The 23293-nt window shown below is 41.4% G+C and overlaps 2 protein-coding genes across 2 annotated transcripts; both read right to left on the bottom strand.

Annotated features, from left to right (window-relative positions):
* Nucleotides 1–286: 286 nt before the first annotated feature.
* Nucleotides 287–18983, bottom strand: LOC124140426 (nucleolar MIF4G domain-containing protein 1-like). The gene is made up of 14 exons (XM_046507973.2): nt 18701–18983; nt 14649–14789; nt 13945–14083; nt 13083–13172; nt 10971–11742; nt 10231–10430; nt 9680–9801; nt 8545–8638; nt 7414–7638; nt 6621–6746; nt 5348–5478; nt 2644–2808; nt 2012–2143; nt 287–626 (listed from the first exon to the last, which is right to left on the bottom strand). Exons 1-14 carry the CDS (start codon nt 18887–18889, stop codon nt 342–344), a joined length of 2811 nt encoding a protein of 936 aa, XP_046363929.2. The 5' UTR covers nt 18890–18983; the 3' UTR covers nt 287–341.
* Nucleotides 18984–20661: 1678 nt separating this feature from the next.
* LOC124140425 lies at nt 20662–23293 on the bottom strand. Its single transcript, XM_046507972.2, has one exon. It carries the CDS (start codon nt 23191–23193, stop codon nt 21499–21501), a length of 1695 nt encoding a protein of 564 aa, XP_046363928.2. The 5' UTR covers nt 23194–23293; the 3' UTR covers nt 20662–21498.

The raw sequence follows: 23293 nt of genomic DNA on the forward strand, positions 1-23293 counted from the left end.
ATGAGAGGTGACTATGCTGGTTGTAAAAAGTGACTATGCTGGTCGTTAGAGGTGACTCAAAGGATCAGGTGGTCAGACTCTGTGACTTGGTTGATCGAGTGTTATTGTACCCTGATGGCATGGATTTTTGCTCACAATATCGATCACTGGATTGTCTGGTCCAGACTTGATTATTTACAGACCGACATCATATAGCTGGAATATGCTGAGTGCGGCATTAAACAACAAACAGAAAAGCAATATCCTCACAGGGACTATCAAGGATGCAAATAACACAAATTTACAATGACATTCATTATTTGTAACAACATATTTAATTACAACATTTTTCTGTTGGAGAATCACAATAACATACTAGACTGCCCCAGACTCAGGGCCTTCTCTGCCAGCTTAATTCGACTTGGGAGTTCCTCTAGATCTTCAATGTCCGCCTTCCCCTTCCCTCGTAGAAGGAAGTGCCGCATGAATAATTTGAGTCCTTCCTGCACATGGCTGAGTTTGTGGAGGGGTGCGATTCTTTCAAACACTGCCACCATCTCGTCCTGGTCTGCTGCCATGAGAAGCGACATCAACAGTGACTTCAGGAACCTCACCATCGGCTTCTCCAGGGTGCCGAACTCCACAACCTGATGAGGGTGAGAAATGGGGTGAGGTCAAGTCGAAATATTGGGGTTGAATGTCGCGGTAGAGGTTATTGTGTATATATATATATATATATATATATATATATATATATATATATATATATATATATGTATGTAATATATATATATAGCTGTGTGTGTGTGTGTATGCATGTGTGCTAGCCCAGACTAATACTTTATAATGCTAGCTCACTGAGCTACAAATGCTGCAGCTTAACCTGACTACCACACTCAAGACACAGTACACTGACAGTCCTTGTGTTTACTGATAATGCTGTTTATCTGGAACTTGGATGCCAATATTTCAATGTTGAAATTTTCTTTTTCACCTTTTATTCTAGCAGTGACAAATCAACCAAATATTTCGCCCTAAGCTCAGGAGCATGCGTGGTCATGCCTTCTATGTGAAATCCCAGTCTTATTTACTTGAACCAGTTGCGTACACTGATTTGACTCAAGTTCTCAAATTGGTGCTGTGACATGCTGGATTGCCACCATCATGTGATCTGAGTGGCTCAGAGTTTTCAGATTACTGGCACAGAAGACAGCCAAGGAACATGGAGCTAAAACTTTTGACTTAAAATTTTCTCATATTAAAATACCCACATATGACATAACATAATATGGCTTACAAGAATGTAAGCAATGTCTGTCATTCCCACGACTGTTATGTTTACTACGCACATGAAAGTGAATGTATTCAAGGAAGTTGCTGAAATATATTTGGAAGTGTCAATCTGCGCATGACCAGAAACGATGTCTTTCCGTTTGAGTGAGTGAGTATGGTTTTATGCCGCTTTTAGCAATATTCCAGCAATATCACGGCGGGGGACACCAGAAATGGGCTTCACACATTGTACCCATGTCGGGAATCAGGCACTAGGCAACCTGACCGCCCCTTTTCCGTTTGAGATTTCATGCAGACGAATGGCTGTACATAAAAAAACCCACATCCATGTCCTGAGCTACGACTTTTCCCCCTTTCTGGGAGTTCATACACCAGATGAAAAGAAATTCCCTCTTCCTGGAACTGAAAGGGAGGGCCTCCACCTAATTCATAAATTTGTGGCAAAACCTCTGGTTGAACTATATCATTTTCATATGTGCGTATTTAAATATGAGAAAACTTTATGTCAAAAGTTTTGAAAGTTGGTTAATTTACAAGTAATTATTGATCCATTAATAAAAATATTGCGCAATGTGAAATTTCAAATGCAGATTTGACTATTTTCCTGTGCTATCTTTCCTACACCACTCATTTTAAAATGCATGATTACATTCAAATAAGAGTGACTCCTGCAATACACCCCAAGTCAAAATCTCTGTTAACAGTTTCCAACACAACACACAGTTTAATAACTCTGTACCTTAAGGACAGACAGAGAGAGACCCTTCTTGAGCAGGAGGTGTGAGATGAGAGCGGCGAGGTTGTCTCGGCTGTGCTGTGCCACGCCCCCCATCTCCTTGTACCTGTCCCACAGGTTGAACTGCACGGTCATCTGGGAGGGGGATACAAGCACACCATTAGTAACACATACCAGCGGTAGAAACTAACAGTTTTAGTCCACCAGTCCCTACAATGATAACATATAGTAAAATCCTTAAAAGCGGCAAATTTCTACTAGTCCTCATGATACCTTAACTAATGTGCAGTTTGGCAAGGACTACAGGACTAGTGCCAATTTCTAACGATGTATACCACTCTTTACAAGTAAAGATAAGCCACAATTGGATTGTTGTGTGTCACAATACCTACCAGCAATGACAGATTAATTATAGTCATATGAAAAAATTGGGTGTTCTTTAACGTCTTTTGCGAAAACATGGTTAGTAAGTACTCATGATCTGCTTGTTCCAATCATGAAAGGACAGTTTAATTTTGAAGTCTATGTTTAGCGTTGTGTCATTCAAACCAGACTCTAAATGATGCCATGATGCCGAAGGGGTCCTAGGTATTAATGACGCTGGTTAATGCAGCAAACACGAGTGTACAACTGACCTGGAACCGCCTGTCAAACTCACAGAACTTCTGAGCAAGGAAGGCGTAGAATGGGTTGAACTTCTTCTCCTGGAGACAGCAGTCCAGGATCACATGGATTATCTCCCTTTCTTGTTGGTGCTTCAGGCCCAGCTTCAGCAACTTCTCAAACGCATCGATGTAATCCTGACAACAGCAACCACCGCGGTATGTCTCAACAGCTCACTTGTCAAACATGGTCACATGACCTTCATGAAGGGAACAGTACTTCCACACATTTGTTTGTTTGTTGTTTAACGACGCACTCAGCAATATTCTAGCTAGATGACAGCGGTCTGTAAATAATCGAGTCTGGATCAGACAATCCAGTGATTCATATCATGAGCCTTATCAACGCAATTTGGATACAATGACATGCGAGTCAGCGAGCCTGACGACCTGATCCCGTTAGTCGCCTCTTACGACAAGCATGGGTTGCTGAAGACCTGTTCTACCCTGGATCTTCACAGCGGGGAGTAAATCTTTCAATGTTAGTACTGATAGGCTTTAAGATGTTGAAAGGACATGAAGACATGAAACTTTTAAGGATAACAACTTCTTTATTGTTTGTAACGTTTCAGGGCAACTTCTTGCCCCTTCATCAGGTGAATAATGAGTAAGTGAGTGAGTTGGGTTTAATGCCGCTTTTAACAGTATTACAGTTATATCGCGGTGTGTCAGCTTAATGCGGGAGGAAAGCCCGAAGTGATGCAGGACTCAGACGTTTACCACTTCGGTGAAACCCACGAGCACGGGTATGATGCTGACAAACCTAGGAACATAATCAGGGCGAACCGGGATTCGAACCCACAATCATGGGTTTCTGGCGTGCCCAAGGGAAGCAACTCTGCACAGCAAATCGCAGCGCCTTAGATGACTGGGCCACCCGTGCCCCCGAAGTCACTGGGAGAGAAGCCAATTGAGTACAGGTAGAGTGGGACGATGGGGCTTGGTATGAGATGTGTAACACTCAGAGCCCCGTTTCACCAAGCGATCATAGCGCTAAGGTGATCGTAACTCCCATATTTTAACATTGACTTACGACAGTCGTAGCGTTACGATCGCTTTGTAGAAAGAACGCCAGACAATCAAGGTAATGATACACCCAATGAAGGGGCAAGAGGTAGCCCTGAAATGCCGTTACAAGGAATAAAGAAGCTGTTATCCTTCAAAGTCCTAATATACTACTCAAGTTCCGATAGGGATAATATTGCGCATATTTCCACATCACTCAGGGGCATGCTCAAAGCGGTATTATTACCCCATTCACTGGATCAGTGTGCACTCAACAACCATTCTCAGCTCCCTGGGGAGTATACAATCCAAGCTGCCTGTTAGGCGTTAGAAGGTTAACAACTACATTGCCAGCATATCCTACCGGGTACCCATTCACTGCTGAGTGAACAGAGGCACATTTCGAACACAGTCACTTGCCCAAGGAGACACTACAAGTGTTACATGTGCTTCAGTGTGGGATACTGAGAGATTGTTTATACTGTTACAAAACTTAAAACATCAGATTGAAGGTGATGAGGTGAAATTGGGTTTAACATCGCGTCCAAGACTATTGCACTTATATAGGGACGTGCATGCACGTGTGTGTGTGGCTGCTTGCACTAGTCCGGACTGATGCCGATTTATAGTGCTAGCCCACTGAGATACCATGCCGTAGTTTAACATGAATACCCCACTCAGACACAGTATACTGACTCCGAGCCGACCAGTCCTTGTTTTAGCCCCTTAATGCTGAGCGCCAGACAGGGTAACAAGTACCATCTTTTAACGTCTTTTGGTATGACACAGACGGGTGTTGAACCCCAGACCTTCCGCTCTCTGGGCGGATGCTCTACCACTAGACCACGGAGGCAGTCTCAGCTTAAGGGAAAGTTATATGAACTACATATTATTTGTAATGATGCTGAAAATGAGTCTGTTTCAGGGCAATATTGAATGATATTTGTATGACCACTTCTCCCAGCAATCAGTCACATCCAGTACCTGCCTGACACTCAGAATATCCCTATCCCTATCAAAAGATGAGAAGTATGCAGTCAAGTCCCGTTAATCCGACATGATTGGTTGCATATGAGTATGTCGGATTAACGAGAATGTCGGATAAACGAAATTAAGTAGTATCAACGTTCGTGATCGAAAAATCGGAAAACTACATGCTAGATAACGATACAAACACTAATTGTTCATAATTTTTAAGCAAGTTAATCTCTGCAGCCGTAATACGCAGCTACCAGCCGACTCGTCTCGCATCAAAACACAGCTGTGTTCTCATGGGCAGATGACAACGAAGTACACTGATCACTGTGTCGGATTAACAAGACTGATTAATAAGTGATTTCGGTAATTCGGTAAAGCACACAAATTAGGTGTGTTGGAGTCAGAGTGGGAGACTGTCAGATTAACAGGTGTAAATAGCACTGATTTAATCGTTTCCCATCATTAGTGTCGGATAAAGCCGATTGTCAGATTAACGAGTGTCAGATTAACGAGACTTGACTGTATTTACAACAATGTTCTGCCATTGCAGATTTGAAAACAATGACGAGTGAACGCTTTAACCTCTAGGCTACCCCTGGACACTCACAATATCCCTATCAAAAGTTGAGTAGTGTATTTGCAACAATGTGCTGTCACTGCAGATGTTAAAACAATGACTACACCGAATGGTTACCTCGCTGGTCATGATGACGCAGAATATCGTCTTCCTGATGTCCGTGTTCATCCTCTGCTTGCGAGCCAGCTCCATCAACTGGGAGCTGGCCTCATTCATCACGTTGGACACCGAGAACGTTGACGTGGAGGCTGCTCGGAAGATGAAATAGATATCAGCTGATGCACAAGTGGACATGATAGAGTCACCACGGCTTTAGACCAGTCAGTTAAGTACACCTTTATTACACAAGCCTGTAAGTACCAGCATGACCAGTGATTTGTGTGCTTGGCGTATGATGACACACAACTCCATTACACATTTTAATCACCTAATCATCCCTAAGTCAGATATTCCACCAAGCGTGAGGAAGTAGGGAGGGACCTTCAGCCCTGAACTCTCCACAAGGATCATTAATGATTAATAACATATAATTGATACTCAAAAGAACTCAAGACAGTTAGTCAGACAGACGCTAAATGTGTAGCTCTCTTTGGATGCAAGGAATATCTTTTAATATAAAAAATAATTCCTGCAAATCCTCTACCTCTATTACATCATAGCCATAAATCCTGTATTTTGGCTGCAGACAAACTGTAACTAAATCTTCAGATTTTCAACAGAAGTCCTCTTCACTGTCAACTAAACATGTTGTTCCCCTAATAGCACATGTAGCTCTTCAGCTCTTCTGTGCTAAAAGGCGGGGAAAAAACGTCACTCTTTCCTGTGTGTGCTAGAGTCAACACCTGTTTTTTTGTTGTTACTCTAGCACTTGGCATAGGTAGACACACTGTTCAGTTAATTTCTTCAGAAATACTATATCATTTGGTAACAATCTGGCTGGATACGTAAGTATAATGGGGTTGTTTGTTTGTGTGTTTTCACTGATTATGGCATCCTCCACTCAATCAGTGCTTGGGAAGTAGTACAACTATGCTTGAAAAGTGGTACACCGACCACCGCCCACTGACCACCACCCTTCAACAGATCCTTGAAGACTTACCCTGGGTGCTGTGTTCCATCTCACGGCCTCTCCAGGCCGACCCAAACACCCACCATCGTCCCTTCCATTCTGCCTTCAACAGATCCTTGAGACTTACCCTGGGTGCTGTGTTCAATCTCACGGCCGCTCCAGGCCGACCCAACCACCCACCATCGTCCCTTCCCCTCGGCCTTCAACAGATCCTTGAGACTTACCCTGGGTGCTGTGTTCCATCTCACCACCGCTCCAGGCCGACCCAACCACCCACCATCGTCCCTTCCCCTCGACCTTCAACAGATCCTTGAGACTTACCCTGGGTATTGTGTTCCATCTCACGGCCGCTCCAGGCCGACCCAACCACCCACCATCGTCCCTTCTCCTCGGCTTTCAACAGATCCTCTAGGCCTATGTTGAGCTGGTTGCTGCCCAGACCTCCATCTGTTCAACAGTATTATCATTGTATCTTCAATGTGTCTTCATTTATAGGATATATATTGTTATCACATAATGAATAGTGTTATCAATATGATAAACCAATCCGATAAACTGAGTATTTGGCCTGTGTATTGACCTTGATTTTGTATTGCGAAATGGGGCCATACTTTAACCTGTATTCCAATACGAATTGCAATATATTGCCAATTTACATTTTCATGAGTTAATCAGAGTTATACCCTGTATTAATGTTCTTCCCAGTGTGTGACACCTTTGTTATACTCTTGGTATAGAGAGCTCCGCGAACAGGCAATTGAAAATGGAAACAAAAACAACATGTGCAATAAACTTTATGATGATGTAGGCAGTGCCTGAGAACCAAGACTATTATTATTTTTAGCCTTACCTTAGATTTTTTCTTTATAACTGTTACACTAAACACTAATTAGTAGTGAAATTTACTTGTGAAAATGTTAACATTTTTAACCACTGCACCATCAGTTATTTGGCCATCCTGTCTATGAAAAAGATGGTGTACACTCCACAGATAAGAGTACATGCAAATATCATGATATGTATCGGATCAAGAGCAAGGTATCCTGATACATATCGGATCGCACAGTCGGTGTATTGTCCCAGCCCTATCAAACACCACTTAAAGATGTCTCACCTCTGATGTAGTTCCTGATGAGTTTGCGCAGGTGCTCCAGGTGATCAGGGTCGTAGTTGGGGATCTTCCTCATGTTGTTGTTCTTGATGGCCAGTAGGATGTCCAGCATGAAGCGGACGCGGGACTTGTCCTGGGAGGCGTCGGGTGACCCGGCAGCTGTCTGGATCTCCAGGATCAGGTCCTTCAGACCCGCCGGGTCCTCCTTCCTCAAACTGAAGCCAGCATCTAGGGACAAGCATCATGACCTCATCAGAAAGGTGAACAAATTCCTCACACTTTGGACCCGTGAAGATCGGGGTAGAATAGGTCTTCATGCTTCCTGTAAGAGGCGACTATGCTTGTCGTAAAAGGCGACTAAGGGGATCTGGTGTTCAGGCTTGCTGACTTGGTTGATGCATGTCATCTTATCCCAATTGCGTAGATTGATGCTCATGATGTCAAACATTGGATTGTCTGGTCCAGACTAGATTATTTAGAGACGGACGTCACATAGCTGGAATATTGCTGAGAGCGGCGTTAAAAGACAAACCAATCAACCAAATCCTTATACTTTGAGCATTAAGTTGAGACCCACCATCCCCCACAGAAACTGTTGACGAGACCATTTAGTTCTTGAAGACATACCACATCAGGTGGTGTGACAGAGCTTGAAGTATGTTAAGAACAACTGATCTTCCACACTTTTACGTCAAGATCTGGCAAACCCTGAACAGATCACCTCAGGTCTCCCGAACAAACTTTGATCATCCAATCAAGATGAAAGATGCTTGGATTGTAAAGCCAATCAGAGGTCAGTTTCTAAAATGATTCGACCTCCCTTTATTCTTAATTTGCCAACACAGTAATTTGACAATGCAGTTTCTATCCAAGATTTGAACATTTGATTTGAATAGATTAAAAAAACAACCACAAATGTTCCCTCGATAATACATCCTTTTGAGTGTAGAAGCCATGGCAATCAGCATGATCAGTTGTTTTTAGAAGCATCCATGCTGATTAGCTGATTAGCAATGTCTGACATGACCTTATATGGAGGGTTGGTCAAATCTTGACAGAGTTGGTATCAAATCAGAGTAAAGAGTCTGATTTAACTGAGATTGGAGTCATATATAATCCCAAGCCTTGACTTACTCTTCAACAGAAGCAGGAGGAGTTCTATATCCTTCTCCTGGAACCTGGTGATGAACCTCCTCGCCACATCAAACAGCAGCGAGCTCTGGAGGATCTGAAACATGACACACACACCCTAGCAAACGGCTAGATCACTGGAATGGGGCCCTGCTGGTAACACTACTCAGGATTGAAAATGACAAGATCCTTGAACTTTACTTGAAACACAACTTTGAAACAATGACACCAGGCTTTCGCATCACACCTCACATGACCAGGACCCTGTATCACAATCAACCTTTGAGCTACGACGGTTGTAAGTCAATGTTGCAATTTGGGCTGTGTTTTAAATCATAAGGACATATATCACCCCTCATCTTTTTTTTTGATACATTAGATCAAGTTGTTACTATAAACGTGCTGGCAATTCCCCTAAACAAACAGCAAATTATAACCTGGAAGATAATTGTTTTATCATGTTTATGCATATATATTTATTAGGCTGAAAAAACTAATCATCTTGGTTCATAGGCACCGCCCACATCACCAAAAAGTCTGCCACATGTTTCGTTTTTATTTCCAATTAAAACAAATAAATCCTGAAATATTCTGCGTCTCGAAAACAAACCTATTCTAGCCTGGACCCATGAGGACACATTCTAGCCTGGACCCATGAGGACACCTTGATACTGGCAGAGATTGAGGACCTATTCTAGCCTGGACCTATTCTAGCCTGGACCCATGAGGACACCTTGATACTGGCAGAGATTGAGGACCTATTCTAGCCTGGACCCATGAGGACACGTTGATACTGGCAGAGATCGAGGACCTATTCTAGCCTGGACCCATGAGGACACGTTGATACTGGCAGAGATTGAGGACCTATTCTAGCCTGGACCCATGAGGACACCTTGATACTAGCAGAGACTGAGGACCTATTCTAGCCTGGACCCATGAGGACAGCTTGATACTGGCAGAGAGAAAGGACCTATTCAAGCCTGGACCCATGTAGACACCTTGATACTGGCAGAGATTGAGGACCTATTCTAGCCTGGACCCATGAGGACACCTTGATACTGGCAGAGAGAAAGGACCTATTCTAGCCTGGACCCATGTAGACACCTTGATACAGGCAGAGAGAAATTGAACTGCTCACCTTGAAATTGTACAGACATGCCAGCAGAATGATGATGTTGTCCATCTCCTTGGACTCACTGTGAGCGCTGGCCTTGAACCTGGCATCAAACTGTTGTACAACGCGTTGCAGGAAGCATGCCCCTAAAATAAATAAGATTTTCACTTGTACATGATCTACATGTTCAGTTTTACCAGTGTATGCTTACACTGCCCAGGAGTCTGACATTTATCATCCTCGATTATCCAGTGTACTTTATCCTTATTATTATGAAAAATACCACAGACTTATTCTCTTCTACAGCTTCCTCTGTAAAACGACGTTAATAACTCTCTTATCAGCAACTTCGCAGAGAATTTCTCTCAGACCTAAGTGTAAATTGATTGGATGGCTATTAATAGTGTTGTGCATTCAAACTCGCCTCAATATGAAACTAGGGTGTAATGTTCCAGGGTATTTATTTTAACAGAACTGAGCTATAAAAAGTGGATAATTAAGGATGTATTTTTTAGCAGATTGAAATGTTATAACCTTGTCTTATTGAATTTTGAAATGTATTTAATAAAACTCACCAACTTCTACACCAACATTGCCATGTAGAATGGCCACCAACATCGCAAGCTCCAAACACAGTCTCTCTGGTGTGAGTATTGGAGTAACACAAGCTTCCAGTAACAACCCTGTAAGGAGCTCATTGACGTCTGCTCTGCTGTTGGACATGTAAATATCTTCTATCTGAGAGCTAATTGGTTGGATATTTGCTTCGCTTGCTCTGAAAATCAAAACACAAAACTCTGAAAATGTTCACAAAATGTATGAATCAAATATACCCCTTTCAAACTCAACCTATTAATTCAACATATCAACGACTCTATGTTTCTATGTTTGTTTGTTGTTTAATGCCGCACTCAGCAATATTCCATCTATATGACGGCGGCTGTAAATATTCGAGTCTAAACCAGACAATCCAGTGATTGACATCATGAGCATCGATCTACGCAATTGGGATACGATGACATGCATCAACCAAGTCAGAGAGCCTGACCACCCGATCCTGTTAGTCGCCTCTTCTGGCAAGCATGGGTTGCAAGCAGTTTTGAGATCTTGTAAATAAATCATATGACTTATAAAACGACAGACAGATAATGGATGGCACAGTGTTTAGTAAAATTCACAATTCTTTTGCTTTTCTAGACAAAAAAGCCATGCAAACAAACAAAAAATAAAAATGTCTTCGTTTACCTTTGGTTTTAAAACAAAACAGTGATAAACCTATTATTCAATTAAGGAAGATCATCCCAAATCTACTCACCTGTTGATCAGCCCCTTCAGTTGTTTCTTGAGACGTTCCAGCATCAACTTCCTCTTCCCAGAATCCCCTGCCAACATGGCACGTTTACCAGGTGGGATGTATGATCCCGACCCACCAGATTTAACCACATTGCCATCCTTGTCGATAGATCGTCCATAGATATCTTCCCGTAATGTGACAGCATCTTCATCCTTTTTATCATCATCATCATGATCATCATCATCATCATCAACATTATCGTCTTCATCATCATCACTATCGATCACATCACTGTCACCTCCACCACTTTCAGATTCACTTTCATTGAAATTCACTTTTTCAGTTTTCTTAGATGTTCTTGCTTGTACTTCAGACTTTTCCACATTGTCTTTTTGTTTCTTTAAGACTATTTTACCTTTTGTGTCATCAACGTCAATTTTTAACATTTTCCTTTTTGAACTTTTACTAATTTTAATTTGTTCATCACCTGAATCTGATTCCTCATCATTTTTCCTTTTTGAATTTTGAACCTTGTGTACACTGTCTTCATCACTACTATCACTGTCATCAGCATCACGTTCTCGCCATGTCAACGTCCTTGCTTCACTCTGGTCTTGTAAACATTTAGCCTTCAGAATAGACTTTGGTTTGGGTTCATTTTCGTTCATGACAACCTCAATATTTTTTCCATCATTGTCAGAGCCGTCATCACTGTCGTCATCCATGTCGCTGTTATCAATCAGGTCATCATCGCCAGATTCTTCATCTTCAGAACCACTGGGAATATCTTCATCTGGGAGAAATAAGACGACCAAAACGTTACATTCATGAACATTAATGAGTATGGTTTACTCTCAAACAATATAGACAAAAAACTTTGAACATCAACTGTCATCTCCTGCCCTGTGTAGCTGTCCCTGACACCCCCCACCCCTGTAAAGGTCCGGATACAATCAATCGATCGATAAACCAACCAACCAACCAATATGACATGTCTGGTCGTTGCCATGGAAACTCGAAATACCAACCAACCAACCAATATCCCCCACCAATATGACATGTCTGGTTGTTGCCATGGAAACTCAAAATGTTTTGGGGTTTTTAAATCCCAAACTATCAAAAGGCACCAGTACACCACTAGACCTATCAATGTACCAAGTGTGGTTAAGATATCTCTCATGGTTTTTGAGTTCTGCTCCGGAAATGAAACGTGACTGATGGACGGACGGAAGAATGAAGGAACAGCACCTATATCCCCTTTCCACTTGGGGGAAGGGGGGATAATAACATCACTCACAGTGGAACATGGGATGTTACAGATGACGTTAAAAGATGGTACTTGTTGTTACCCTGCCTGGCGCTTGGCATTAACTTGATTAAGGGATTTAAGGGACTGGTCTGCTCGGGGTCAGTATACTGTGTCTGTGTGGGGTATTCATGTTAAACTGTGGCATGGTATCTCAGTGAGCTAGCACTAAAACAAGACAAGTACAAGCACGCACGCACCTACAGATGACAGTGGCACAGGCAGCTTCAACAGCCCATGCTTACTGTAAGCGTCGACTAACAGGACTGGGTGATCAAACTCACTGACTTGGTTGATGCATGTCATTCTAATACACTTGTGTAGATCAGTGCTCAATTACTGGATCGCCTGGTCCAGAGTCAGCTATTTACAGACCGCCATCAAATAGCTGGAATACTGCTGAGTGCAGCAACCAAAAAACAAACGAACAACTACACCACCCACCATATACATGAGTGAGTGAGTGAGTTTGATTTGACGCCACTTTTAGCAATATTCCAGCAATATCACTGTGGGGGACACCAGAAATGGGCTTCACACATTGTACCCATGTCAGGAATTGAACCCTTGCCTTTGACATGAAGAGCGAACGCTTTAACCACTAGACTACCCGACCGCCCCACCATATACAGAGTACCGTGTAAATATTGGAACAACTATTATGTATAGTGAGTGAGTTAATGCTTTACGTCACATCAGCAATATTTCAGCCATATCGTGACGATTATGGACAATAAATATTTTGAGAAAGAAAACCATATGTAAGCACTAACTCAAAAAAACATCTGTATCATATTTCATTTATGGTTTTATTTTAAAGAACTTACCCAAATCCTCAAGCTCTGACCCTGACCCTTGACCTGAGTCAAGGTCACCTACGCCCTTCTTACCAAAGGAGTCCAGGGCTTCAAACAAGTCTGGGAAATGTGAAGGAACATAACAGTAGTGGTGGGAAGCACTTGATATTCCCCATGAGGGATGAATGTTCGTCTGGAATAACTTTCCGATAATAGGCTTAAAAAAATAATAGTCTTGGTTCTCAGGCACCACCCGCATCATCATAAAGTCTGCCGCACGTTTGGTTTTTATTTTCATTTTTTTTTAAATATATAAAACGTAATACTTAAACACATTGCACAAAAAAATTGAAAACGGAAACAAAAACGATACGTGCAATGAACTTTATGATGATGTGGGCAGTGCCTGAGAACCAAGACTATTATTTTTTTTAGCCTTAGCAGAAGGGCAGTTTAGATAATCTCAATGACGATTGGTCAACTGAAGTCATATAGATATATAAAAATATAGTGCGGGCAAGCAGTGTTTTTTACTTTTGCTTGTTCAAACTAGTATGGAACCAAGTAAACAGCTGTGTACCATCAATCTGGGAAAAGGGCCTGCCTACATAAACAAGAATACAAACACCTATTGCTGCCATGACCACAATTCGAGATGCGCAGTAAAGCAGTGAGCATGTAAAAGGAAGAAACTGTATGCAATATTGGAACCATCATTTCTAAGAATTAGGATTTTTTTTTTAAATTTTAAAAAGGAACTAAAAACGAAACTCGCGGCAGACGTTATGATGATGCGGGCGGTCCCCGAGAACCAAGACTATTATTTTTTTTAGCCTAAGATGTTTGTGAGATGTTGTGCAGTGAGGCCATCTGAGGCCATGGGAAAGGATACAGTCCAAGCCATCATTCACAAAGGATTGTGGCAGCGATGTCCGAGATTTCTTCATCTTTAGTTTCTTTTCTAGATCCCTCATTTCTCTTTCCTCCTTAGCTATGGCTAGTTTCTGTGCTTGTAGTTCTAGCTTCTTCTCCTGCAAATCAAAACAACATGTGCTGAATCAGAATGTTTGAAACATTGGCCTAAACGTGTTTAAGGCAGCTAGCTATTGCAAGATTGAACAACATCACAACAAATAGTCTGGAAGGTAATTTAAGGTACAATATGTTTACTACAATATCTGAAAAACTATCGGACCTACTCCAGTCAAAGTTGGTATGAGATTATTAAACAGTCATACATAACTGGATATTACATTTAAAGACAATCGGTGCATGAATAAAAAAATCTGTCTATTTAGCTATCACTATATTTCATCAACAATCAGACCTGTTCGTCACGGGTGGAACGAGCATTCATTGAAACAGCCATCTGCATAATGCTACCCTTACATCACAGGGCTATATGACACAGTTGAACCAATCAACTCAACTCGAAAGGGTGCACGGGAATCACGCACGCACGAATACGGTGTTAGCGTTGGGCGTCTCAACATGCGTGATTCCTGATTCAACAACAAACAAACACACCAAATATCTATATCACAGTATGGATTTCAGTCGCTTGGAGGAACAGGGTTCTGTTTCCGGCACACCTACCTGTATCTCCTCCTTGCCTTGCCTCCGGGTCTCAATCTTCCTCTTGATGGCCCGTGCCCTCTTCTCCCTCCTCTTCACCTGTTTCTTCTCCAATGCAGCAGCTGCCCTCTTCTCCACTTCCTGTCTGGATATGGTTGGCATCTGACAATGTATAACAGATTAGCCTGCAAATCAGACACATAGGAGATAATTGTGACGTTTATGACTTTCAATAACCATTTTATTGAAAAAGATATTTGTTCGGAAAGACCAGGGATAAAATATTTAATCTCAGCAATTTAACCATGTCACATTGTCAACATCGTCATATTTAAAATTGCTAATAGTGTGTAGATCCAGTCTGTTTTTTAAGCAAATGTTAAGAGTATGGTAACCATGGTAACAACGAAGCTGGACTGAGGGTGAACAGGCAAAAACAGAGGGTGTCACTGTTAAGAATATCTGAACCAGTTACTTGTAATTGGTAACGACCCGGTTAACTGACATAACAAGGTTCTCCCGGTCAATCTCATTAAAATCAGATCTTAGTTCTCGCTACCGCTAAACAAAGATCTGAGGACATCCCATTACGGGTCACGTCAGATCGACCTTGCGCGAACTTTGACCGACCAATGGAATGACCAATCAGAAGGCAGCTTTCTCGTGCTTTACGGCACAAATTTCAAATTGGCGACTACGCTTCAAGACATATTTTGACAAATTCTTGATTACAAATTTGAAACCTGAACAAAAAACATTCTGGAATGGCTAATAAATGGTCTAGATTGTAAGGATTCAGTCGTTAAACCCATAACTATCGTTAGGAATATCCCATGTTAAAGTTTTTGAGATTGCATGAATAGAAATCACATTCTGACTGTCACTTTCATAATCTGGTAAGCGACGCACTGATTGGTCAGATGAAAGGTCGTTCTGACGTGACCCCTAATGGGATGTCTTCAGATCTTTGTTTAGCGGTAGCGAGAACTAAGGTCTGATTTTAATGAGATTGTTCTCCCGGTAAGCTAATCATGGATGTGGTTGAGCCAATCTTATTGCCACCTGGGTCTCCTTGTGAAAAGTTTCAAATAGTGCCAAACACATTTATGAAACAGGGTTGTGATGTCAGAGGGTAACAAATTGAAGCTACTGCAGCTTTGAATATGTATACATAAAAATAACTATGAGAGTCAGTTCACAGAAATCCAAACCAGTCAGACCACTGAACTATAGCCGGTAATCCGGTAACTTGCAACGCCCTTAACAGACACAATGTTATGAAAAAAATACTCCAGGAACTGAAACAGGGACTTCATCATAAATTCATTGGCTTTTGTGAGTTATTTGGGATTTTACAACACTGTAGGCAGTCCTACAGCTAAATAACAGCTGTTTGTAAACAAATAGTAAACATGGTAAATTAGACACAGTAAATAATCAGCATGATCTAGTTACAATGACACAAAACCAGTCTAATCATAATAGCAAGCCAGTACACAATTCATTCTTACAGTGGGGGCACGGGTTGCCTAGTCGTCTAAGGCGCCGCAATTCGCTGTGCAGAGTTGCGTCCCTTGGGCATGCCAGAAACCTATGATTGGATTAGAATCCCGGTTTGCCCCGATTATGTTTCTAGGTTTGTCAACACCATACCCGTGCTCGTGGGTTTCACCGAAGTGGTAAACGTCTGAGACCTGCATCACTTCGGGCTTTCCTCCCACATTAAGCCGACACGCAGTGATATAACTGGAATAATGTTAAAAGCGGTGTAAAACCCAACTCACTCACTCACTCACTCTTACTTTGGTCATCTTTACAGTAACACCATGAACCGCCACTCTGACCAGTCATTCATCAAGTAGTTTGGGTTGTTCGACCTCGTCTGCGGGTTTGTTATCATAGAATAATAGTGACATGGTCCTGTGTCACAATCGACCACTAAACACATGCTGATTTGTAACCGCACATTTCTTTTTGAACCTGTTGAGTTTTTTCACGATCGCTGCCTGTCCATTATCAATAAACGTTGTGATGGGAAATGGACAATCCATACCCACTGAGATCTGTACCAAGATTCTCAACCATACTCACTCACTACATGTAAGTTTCTTTTATAAAAATTTGCTTCAGTTTAATCACGTTACGCGAAACATTCAACAAGTGTGTTGTTGTGCTGAGTTAACTTGTAAACATAGCCGGTGTAGGGTATCACTGGTAATGTTGTAAGTTCATCTGTTTTCAATCGTAAACGTTGCAACTTTGTTTCCACCACTAAAATTATAGAGGACAGATTTAACTGCAAGTCCTGAAATTATGCGCTTACTACTTGGGTGTCGCAACCTGTGAAGATCCCGACTACAATAGGTCTGCAGCAACCCATGCTTGCCGTAAAAGGCGACTATGCTTGTTGTAAAAGGCGACTAACGGGATCTGGTGGTCAGACTCGCTGACTTGTTTGATGCATATCATCGTATCCCAATTGCGTGGATCGATGCTCATGATGTCAATCACTTGATTGTTTGGTCCAGACTTGATAATTTACAGAACGCCATCATATAGCTGGAATATTGCTGAGTAAGGCGTTAAACAACAAACAAACAAACAAACAAACAAACAAACAAACAAAAACTCTGCTTACTGAGTTGGTTGCACTACATGATAAAATTGCACCCACTCAAACCATTGGGCATGATAGTGTGTCATAGCTGCCATAGGATGAAGATGGCGGAGGAAGAGCAACCGCATTCATTTTGTTTGAATGCTGTATATGTTGCTAAATGACCTACACTGAGCAACGCGCATCAGAGCTCCAGATAAGCTTTTGGTGTTGTGGGTATTTTACCCATGCATTTTAAAATCATTGGGTATCAGTAATTCTATCTGGGTATTCAAATTTCTGTTACCCACTAGTTTTTACACATGTGGGTATTTAAGCTAAATATTTATAAACACTATTCATCTAGTCCCTGCAAACTGGTGTCGTGTGGGTTCGAGAGCTTTACAGGACTCAAAAATACCACGATACTTCCACAAGAAAGTGTGATGGCAAATGATCGTGATGTAACTGTCATCGTGGAGTTTGGCAAGGTTGACGGAATCCCTGTTTAACATTTCAAAATAAGTTGCTGATTTGCTAATCGAATACGCAGGGTTACTTAATAATATTTTGATGATACACACAAGTTTTATTTTTGTAGCTTATCTGTAATGCTCGTTGCGTATGTGATACGCTTGAATTTTATTTCACTGCGTATTTCTGCATTTCTGATGCATATTTTATGCAGATACGCAACTTATCTGGAGCTCTGGGGTATACATGTAGTTTTTAAACTTTTCAAGGATTGCTCATTCCTGTGTCCAGACACAGCCAACGACAGTCTTCCTCGGACAACTTTGTTGTTGCTGTGGCACGGACAGTGGTTTAGAATATGTTTGGGGTAAGCCGGAGGCATGTCGTGAGAAGGTAAGACATCATCTTGCCATATTTCTTCCTAGGGAATAACATTCAATTATGCGACAAGATAAACAAATTTTCAAATCTATAATTGATGTGTATGCGCCATCTTGATTGACAGCAATGACAGAACGAAGTTATCATGGATACATTAGTTACCATGGATACATTAGATCACATGGGAGGTAATTTGAACAGTGTCATGACGTCAGCCCATTATGACATCCCTAAAAAAACGTATTTTATCGCAGGATAAAGTACAGTCGGAGCCCTTGATCTTTTACCGAAGCATCTTAACATAAATATATATACATGATATATATCATATGTGAATGTTTTGTATATTTTATTAGAATTTTTATCTTATTTATGATCTGATCTTGTGATCTGCTTCCACATGAAATATTAAACAAGGTTCTCGACATCCAACGCTACTAGGCTACCAGCTCTCCGATGATCGAACTGCGGATTTTGGCAACGAGAACCTTGTCTTGTGAAATACAAGCCTTATCTCATATGTATATATAGCGAAGCCTAATTTAGACCCATAATGATAAGGTTACGGGTACATGTCTTGAATGGACTTACGACATGAACACTTTTTCATAAACAGACTTACTTCTTTCCCTTGAGAAAATGCAAGTCGTTTTGCTTTTTTCAATTGCCTCTTTTCTTTCCTTTGGTCCTTGCGTTGTCTCACGGGGTTGATAAAGGGGGTTGATTCCACCTTGGGTCGAGCCGATATAGGTTGAATAATGTCTTCATTGTTATTTACTAATCGAGGATCATTCTTTTGTTTCTTTCCCATTTTGTTAAACCGAGCTTTTTTCGACTGTTGGTAGTATTACCGACTGAAGTCCGAAGGCATGTGTTTATTTCATGGGCGCAGACATCTTGAATTCACAACTTCCGGTTGTCCGGTTTTTAGCGTGTGGGGTCCTATGAGTGAGTTCATGTAAGGCGCTTTGAACAGTATTTCACCTATACTATATCACGGCTAGTCAACGTGGTGTGGGCGGAAAGCTGATAGTGAATCCATGGTATAATGCTGACAAATGGCCCTCTTGGAAATATATGGACCTTTTCTTTTTCGAAATTTAGACTGTAATATATTCTCTAAATCATAAATTAAAGTAATTACCTAAATCTACAGATCTTAGTTTGGTTATTAGAGAAACGCCCACACGGTGTCCCGTATAAATAGTGAATCTAGGCTATAAACATCTACGTCAACAAAATTATTTATAGACGTAAATATCTGTCAACTGATCTTTGGCCTTTTGGTCAGAAGTCCCAAGCGTGCATGATTCCGGGTCAGAAGTCCCAAGCATGGTCGTAAGAGGCGACTAAATTAATCGGGTGGTCAGGCACAGTGACGTGGTTGATTGCTCGCCAATGTACCCCAACGGCGTTGGATATTGAGCATAATATCAATCACATGGTGGATCATTCACAGACAGCCTTCATATACAGTAAACTACGGTTATAACGAACTCAAAGGGACTTCTAATTTTATTTCGTTATAACCGTAATTCGTTATAAGCATATATACAGCATATATACAGCATATATTCGGGACTAAAAAGTTAGTTCGTTATATCCGTTAGTTCGTTATAACCGTAGTTTACTGTACATGTAGTTGGAATATTGCTGAGTGTCGTCAACCACCAAACAACCATTTTTTTACCAACCAAACGAACAATAAATAAAAGTTCCACCAATGGCCGGATAATAGTTATGTACAAGAGAAAAGGGTTCGCCGAATGGTTTTGTACCAAACCCTTTTAACTGAAATCGTATCGTTTAAATACGATTATTTACATTTTATATAAATATAAGGGAACAAATAAGTTCCCTACGCATTAATTGTCTCTTCAAAGAGATTCTATTTCCAATATGAGCCCCACCCCTACCCCCGGGATATATGTTTCCCATGTCCCTAGTATGTACATCAAAAACTGAAAATCTTGTGTGAACTTGATTTCTAATTGTTATATTTTGTAGCACTTTGTTTGTTTACTTGTTTAGGTAACCTGAGGCAGTATATTTACATTTCATGGTAATGAAAACGGTGTCTGCTCCAGTTTCTACCCACACTAGAGATAAAAAAACGAACTTGACAAGTGATCACATTATCTATCTCACTTATAGTTTAAAGCAAATTTGTTTATCATGCAAGATAAATCACAGTGTTTTTCCACATTCTGTTATACAAATTCTCTAGTAAAAACTACGTGTAGGACTATATCATTGACTTGTAACATTATTGACTTGTTGATGTTACAACCGTCTAGTTCGGAGTCTTTATTGGGCCCTTTATTCATAATTATACTGATTGAGTTTGTGTCTCAGTTTGAAAGAATATTTTCCTATTCTTGTTTTCCTTTTGTGTCTGAAATCAATAGTACCCTACATATGAAATATGTTTGGTCGTTTTCTCGGATTAGGGTTAGCTATATACATAAAGGGTTCATATTAAAGCATGGATGCAAAAGAAATGTCCAGCATATCACCCAAATATCGAAGAATAACGGAGTATCAAATATTTACGTAATGGCTGCAAAAATAACAAGGCAATGCTCAATTTCAAAAACAAACTTTATAAACCTTACACCTCACATATCAAGGTCTCCGTATCAATGGTAACTCGCAGACTGCATTTCACCGAAACCTATGTACAAAATGTTGATGATAATGGCTTGCTATAGAACGGAATGGTTTAAACGGTCCGATCTCCGTTGAATATTGTATACCATTCAACACATGTACTACATGTAACGTTAACTTGAACACATCGATCTAAGCGCTACGAACTATCGTTACCGTAAATCCTTGAAAAAACGCTGGACCCTCTGCCTTATAATAAACGCCTGTATTATATGTAAGCATCGCTGTATTAACTGTCCACGGGACCTTGCAAAATAATATAAAAAAACGTCGGGCGTTTATTCAAGGATTTACGACACTTTTAAAACGACGGCTTCTGAAACTGCCGTCGTAGTACACCTAACGTGTATAGATAGACTTACAACTGCTGTGTACCGTAAAGGTCTCATTGTGCATGTGGGTCCAGGGCCCCGATCCACAAAGCGATCGTAGCGCTTCGACAGTCGTATGTCTATATGTTAAAGTGTAGAGTTAGGATCGCCTTAGCGCTATGATCGCTTTGTGGAACGGACCCCAGGGTCCCTTTCTGTATATAGGTTTGATACCATATGGTAGTCGTAGCGCTAAAATCCCTGTGCGCTAACAGAACATTTATAGAATCTCACTCTAAATTTAATAATTTGCATTTCAAACATATATTTCCATATAAATAACATTATAGCTGACAAGTCTCATGTAGCTCCTTATTTAAACGAATAAAAAAGCTCCAATATATAACGTAAGTAAACTGTCAACCACAAATTATGTCTCTTAGAACATTCCACCTAAGGCAGTTGCTCGTCTTGGTGATCCTGTGTGTTTCCGAGGTCGCCTTTCCCCGAGTTCGAGGGGGGAGCGTCCAGGTAGGGACAACACCTTCAGGCGGCTGTGTTCATCAAACCCCGCCTCGATCCTGCCATTAGACAGCATCACCTGTCCCTCGCTTGCAGTTAAAGTGTGCCCCCCTCTTCTAATTCGAGTACTCAAGTCCTTCTCCACTGCGACCTCAATGTAGTGAGTATTTACTCGGATGATACCCACATTTGGCGACATCTTCAGATACTTCGGCCCCGTGACTACGATCACATCACCACGTCCACTTTGGGTGATCTTGACGTTGTTGATACGGATTTGAACTCCACCCTTGGGTAAATTTTCGTACTCCGCCTGAGACGCCGCGTCAAGACACTGTGAGACATGTTTCTCGCCAAATGTATCGGCCGAGAAAAGAAGATTCACTGACTCGTCCTCTGACATTTGTCTGAAAGTGGTAGTGTCAGGTTCAATCATGTTGGTATCGAATTTAAAGGAACTGCGTTCATTCGCGAACCATATGTCATCTGTCGCCATTTTGGCCTTTACATCATTGATCTGAACGCTGGTAGTGCCTCCATCTTGAAATATCTTGACAGACGGGTGGAACAAAACACTCATATTGCCACGTGCACTGGACGCCACGGCCATCTTACTTCTGTGGCTGACGATGCGCACGGTTCTGTCTGCTGTCATCTCAACAGAAGTGTCGTTTTTCAGAAGGACTGTCATGAGACCGGATGTGGACACGTAGATTGATGGGTAGACGAAGGGAGATGGTTCTCCTGAATAATCACAACCACTCATATCATCGAACGCACCCACAGGGAATTGTCCGTTGAATGCATTCGGGTATGGGCTGTAGGGTAAGGACGGCGTGTAGCTTGAGCACGCTGGAGACTGAGGTTCGCCAGAAGAATAGGGAAAGTAGCCACTTTCGATCTGTTCACATGTTTTAGCTTTGGCCAATTCCTGTTCTTGGAGGACTTGCGATTCCAACATATGTGGCGGAAAGACCTGATCTGGAGGAGGTTGTTGAAACATCAAGGAGGGATTAAAGTAGTTTGGGTCTGGTATCGGGCAATTCCGAGGCATCTCTGACGGTGAAATATAACATTCTGGAGGCCAAAACATGATGGGTGGTGGTATTTGTAAATTAACGTCGCCATTTTGAATTTGGTCTGACTCAGGTGCAGCCTCTGGTGTTTGTTGCTTAGGAGCGCTTTCAATGTCGTCAATTTTATAATCATCTTCTGTTTTAGTTTTCATTGCATTTGCCACTGCTTCAATGTCAGCTTTGAAATCTGTGGCCACATCAGGAGACATATACTCACATATTACTTCAATGTCATCATCCGTTAGAGAAGAATCCTCAAGTGGATTTCCAGAGCATTCAGCTTTATCTTGTGGTGGCACATCATCAATTTTGCAATGTTCTAAACCAGTAGTTACGTCATAAAACTGCTCCTCTTGATCCGGTTCTGGTTCCACCGAATCTTCCACGTTTTGTGACTGTGCTTTGACAAGACTCTCGGGGGAATCATTGGCGGAATCATTCGTGATAGAATCATGAAAATCCTCGCTCCCATCCTCCTGCTCCAGTGCACTATTGTTGTGCGTTTCTTTCGTCAGTTCCGGATTCCCTGTACTCATTGTGAAATGTTACTATTTCATACCGATGGTTATTCAAGTAGGGTTAGCTTTCGCCTAAATGAAAACGGTTCAGATAACTGTGAACTGTGTTGCTATAGCT

This window comes from Haliotis rufescens, unplaced genomic scaffold (assembly GCF_023055435.1).
Source record: "Haliotis rufescens isolate VD_foot unplaced genomic scaffold, xgHalRufe1.0.p SCAF_37, whole genome shotgun sequence".
Lineage (NCBI taxonomy): Eukaryota > Metazoa > Mollusca > Gastropoda > Lepetellida > Haliotidae > Haliotis > Haliotis rufescens.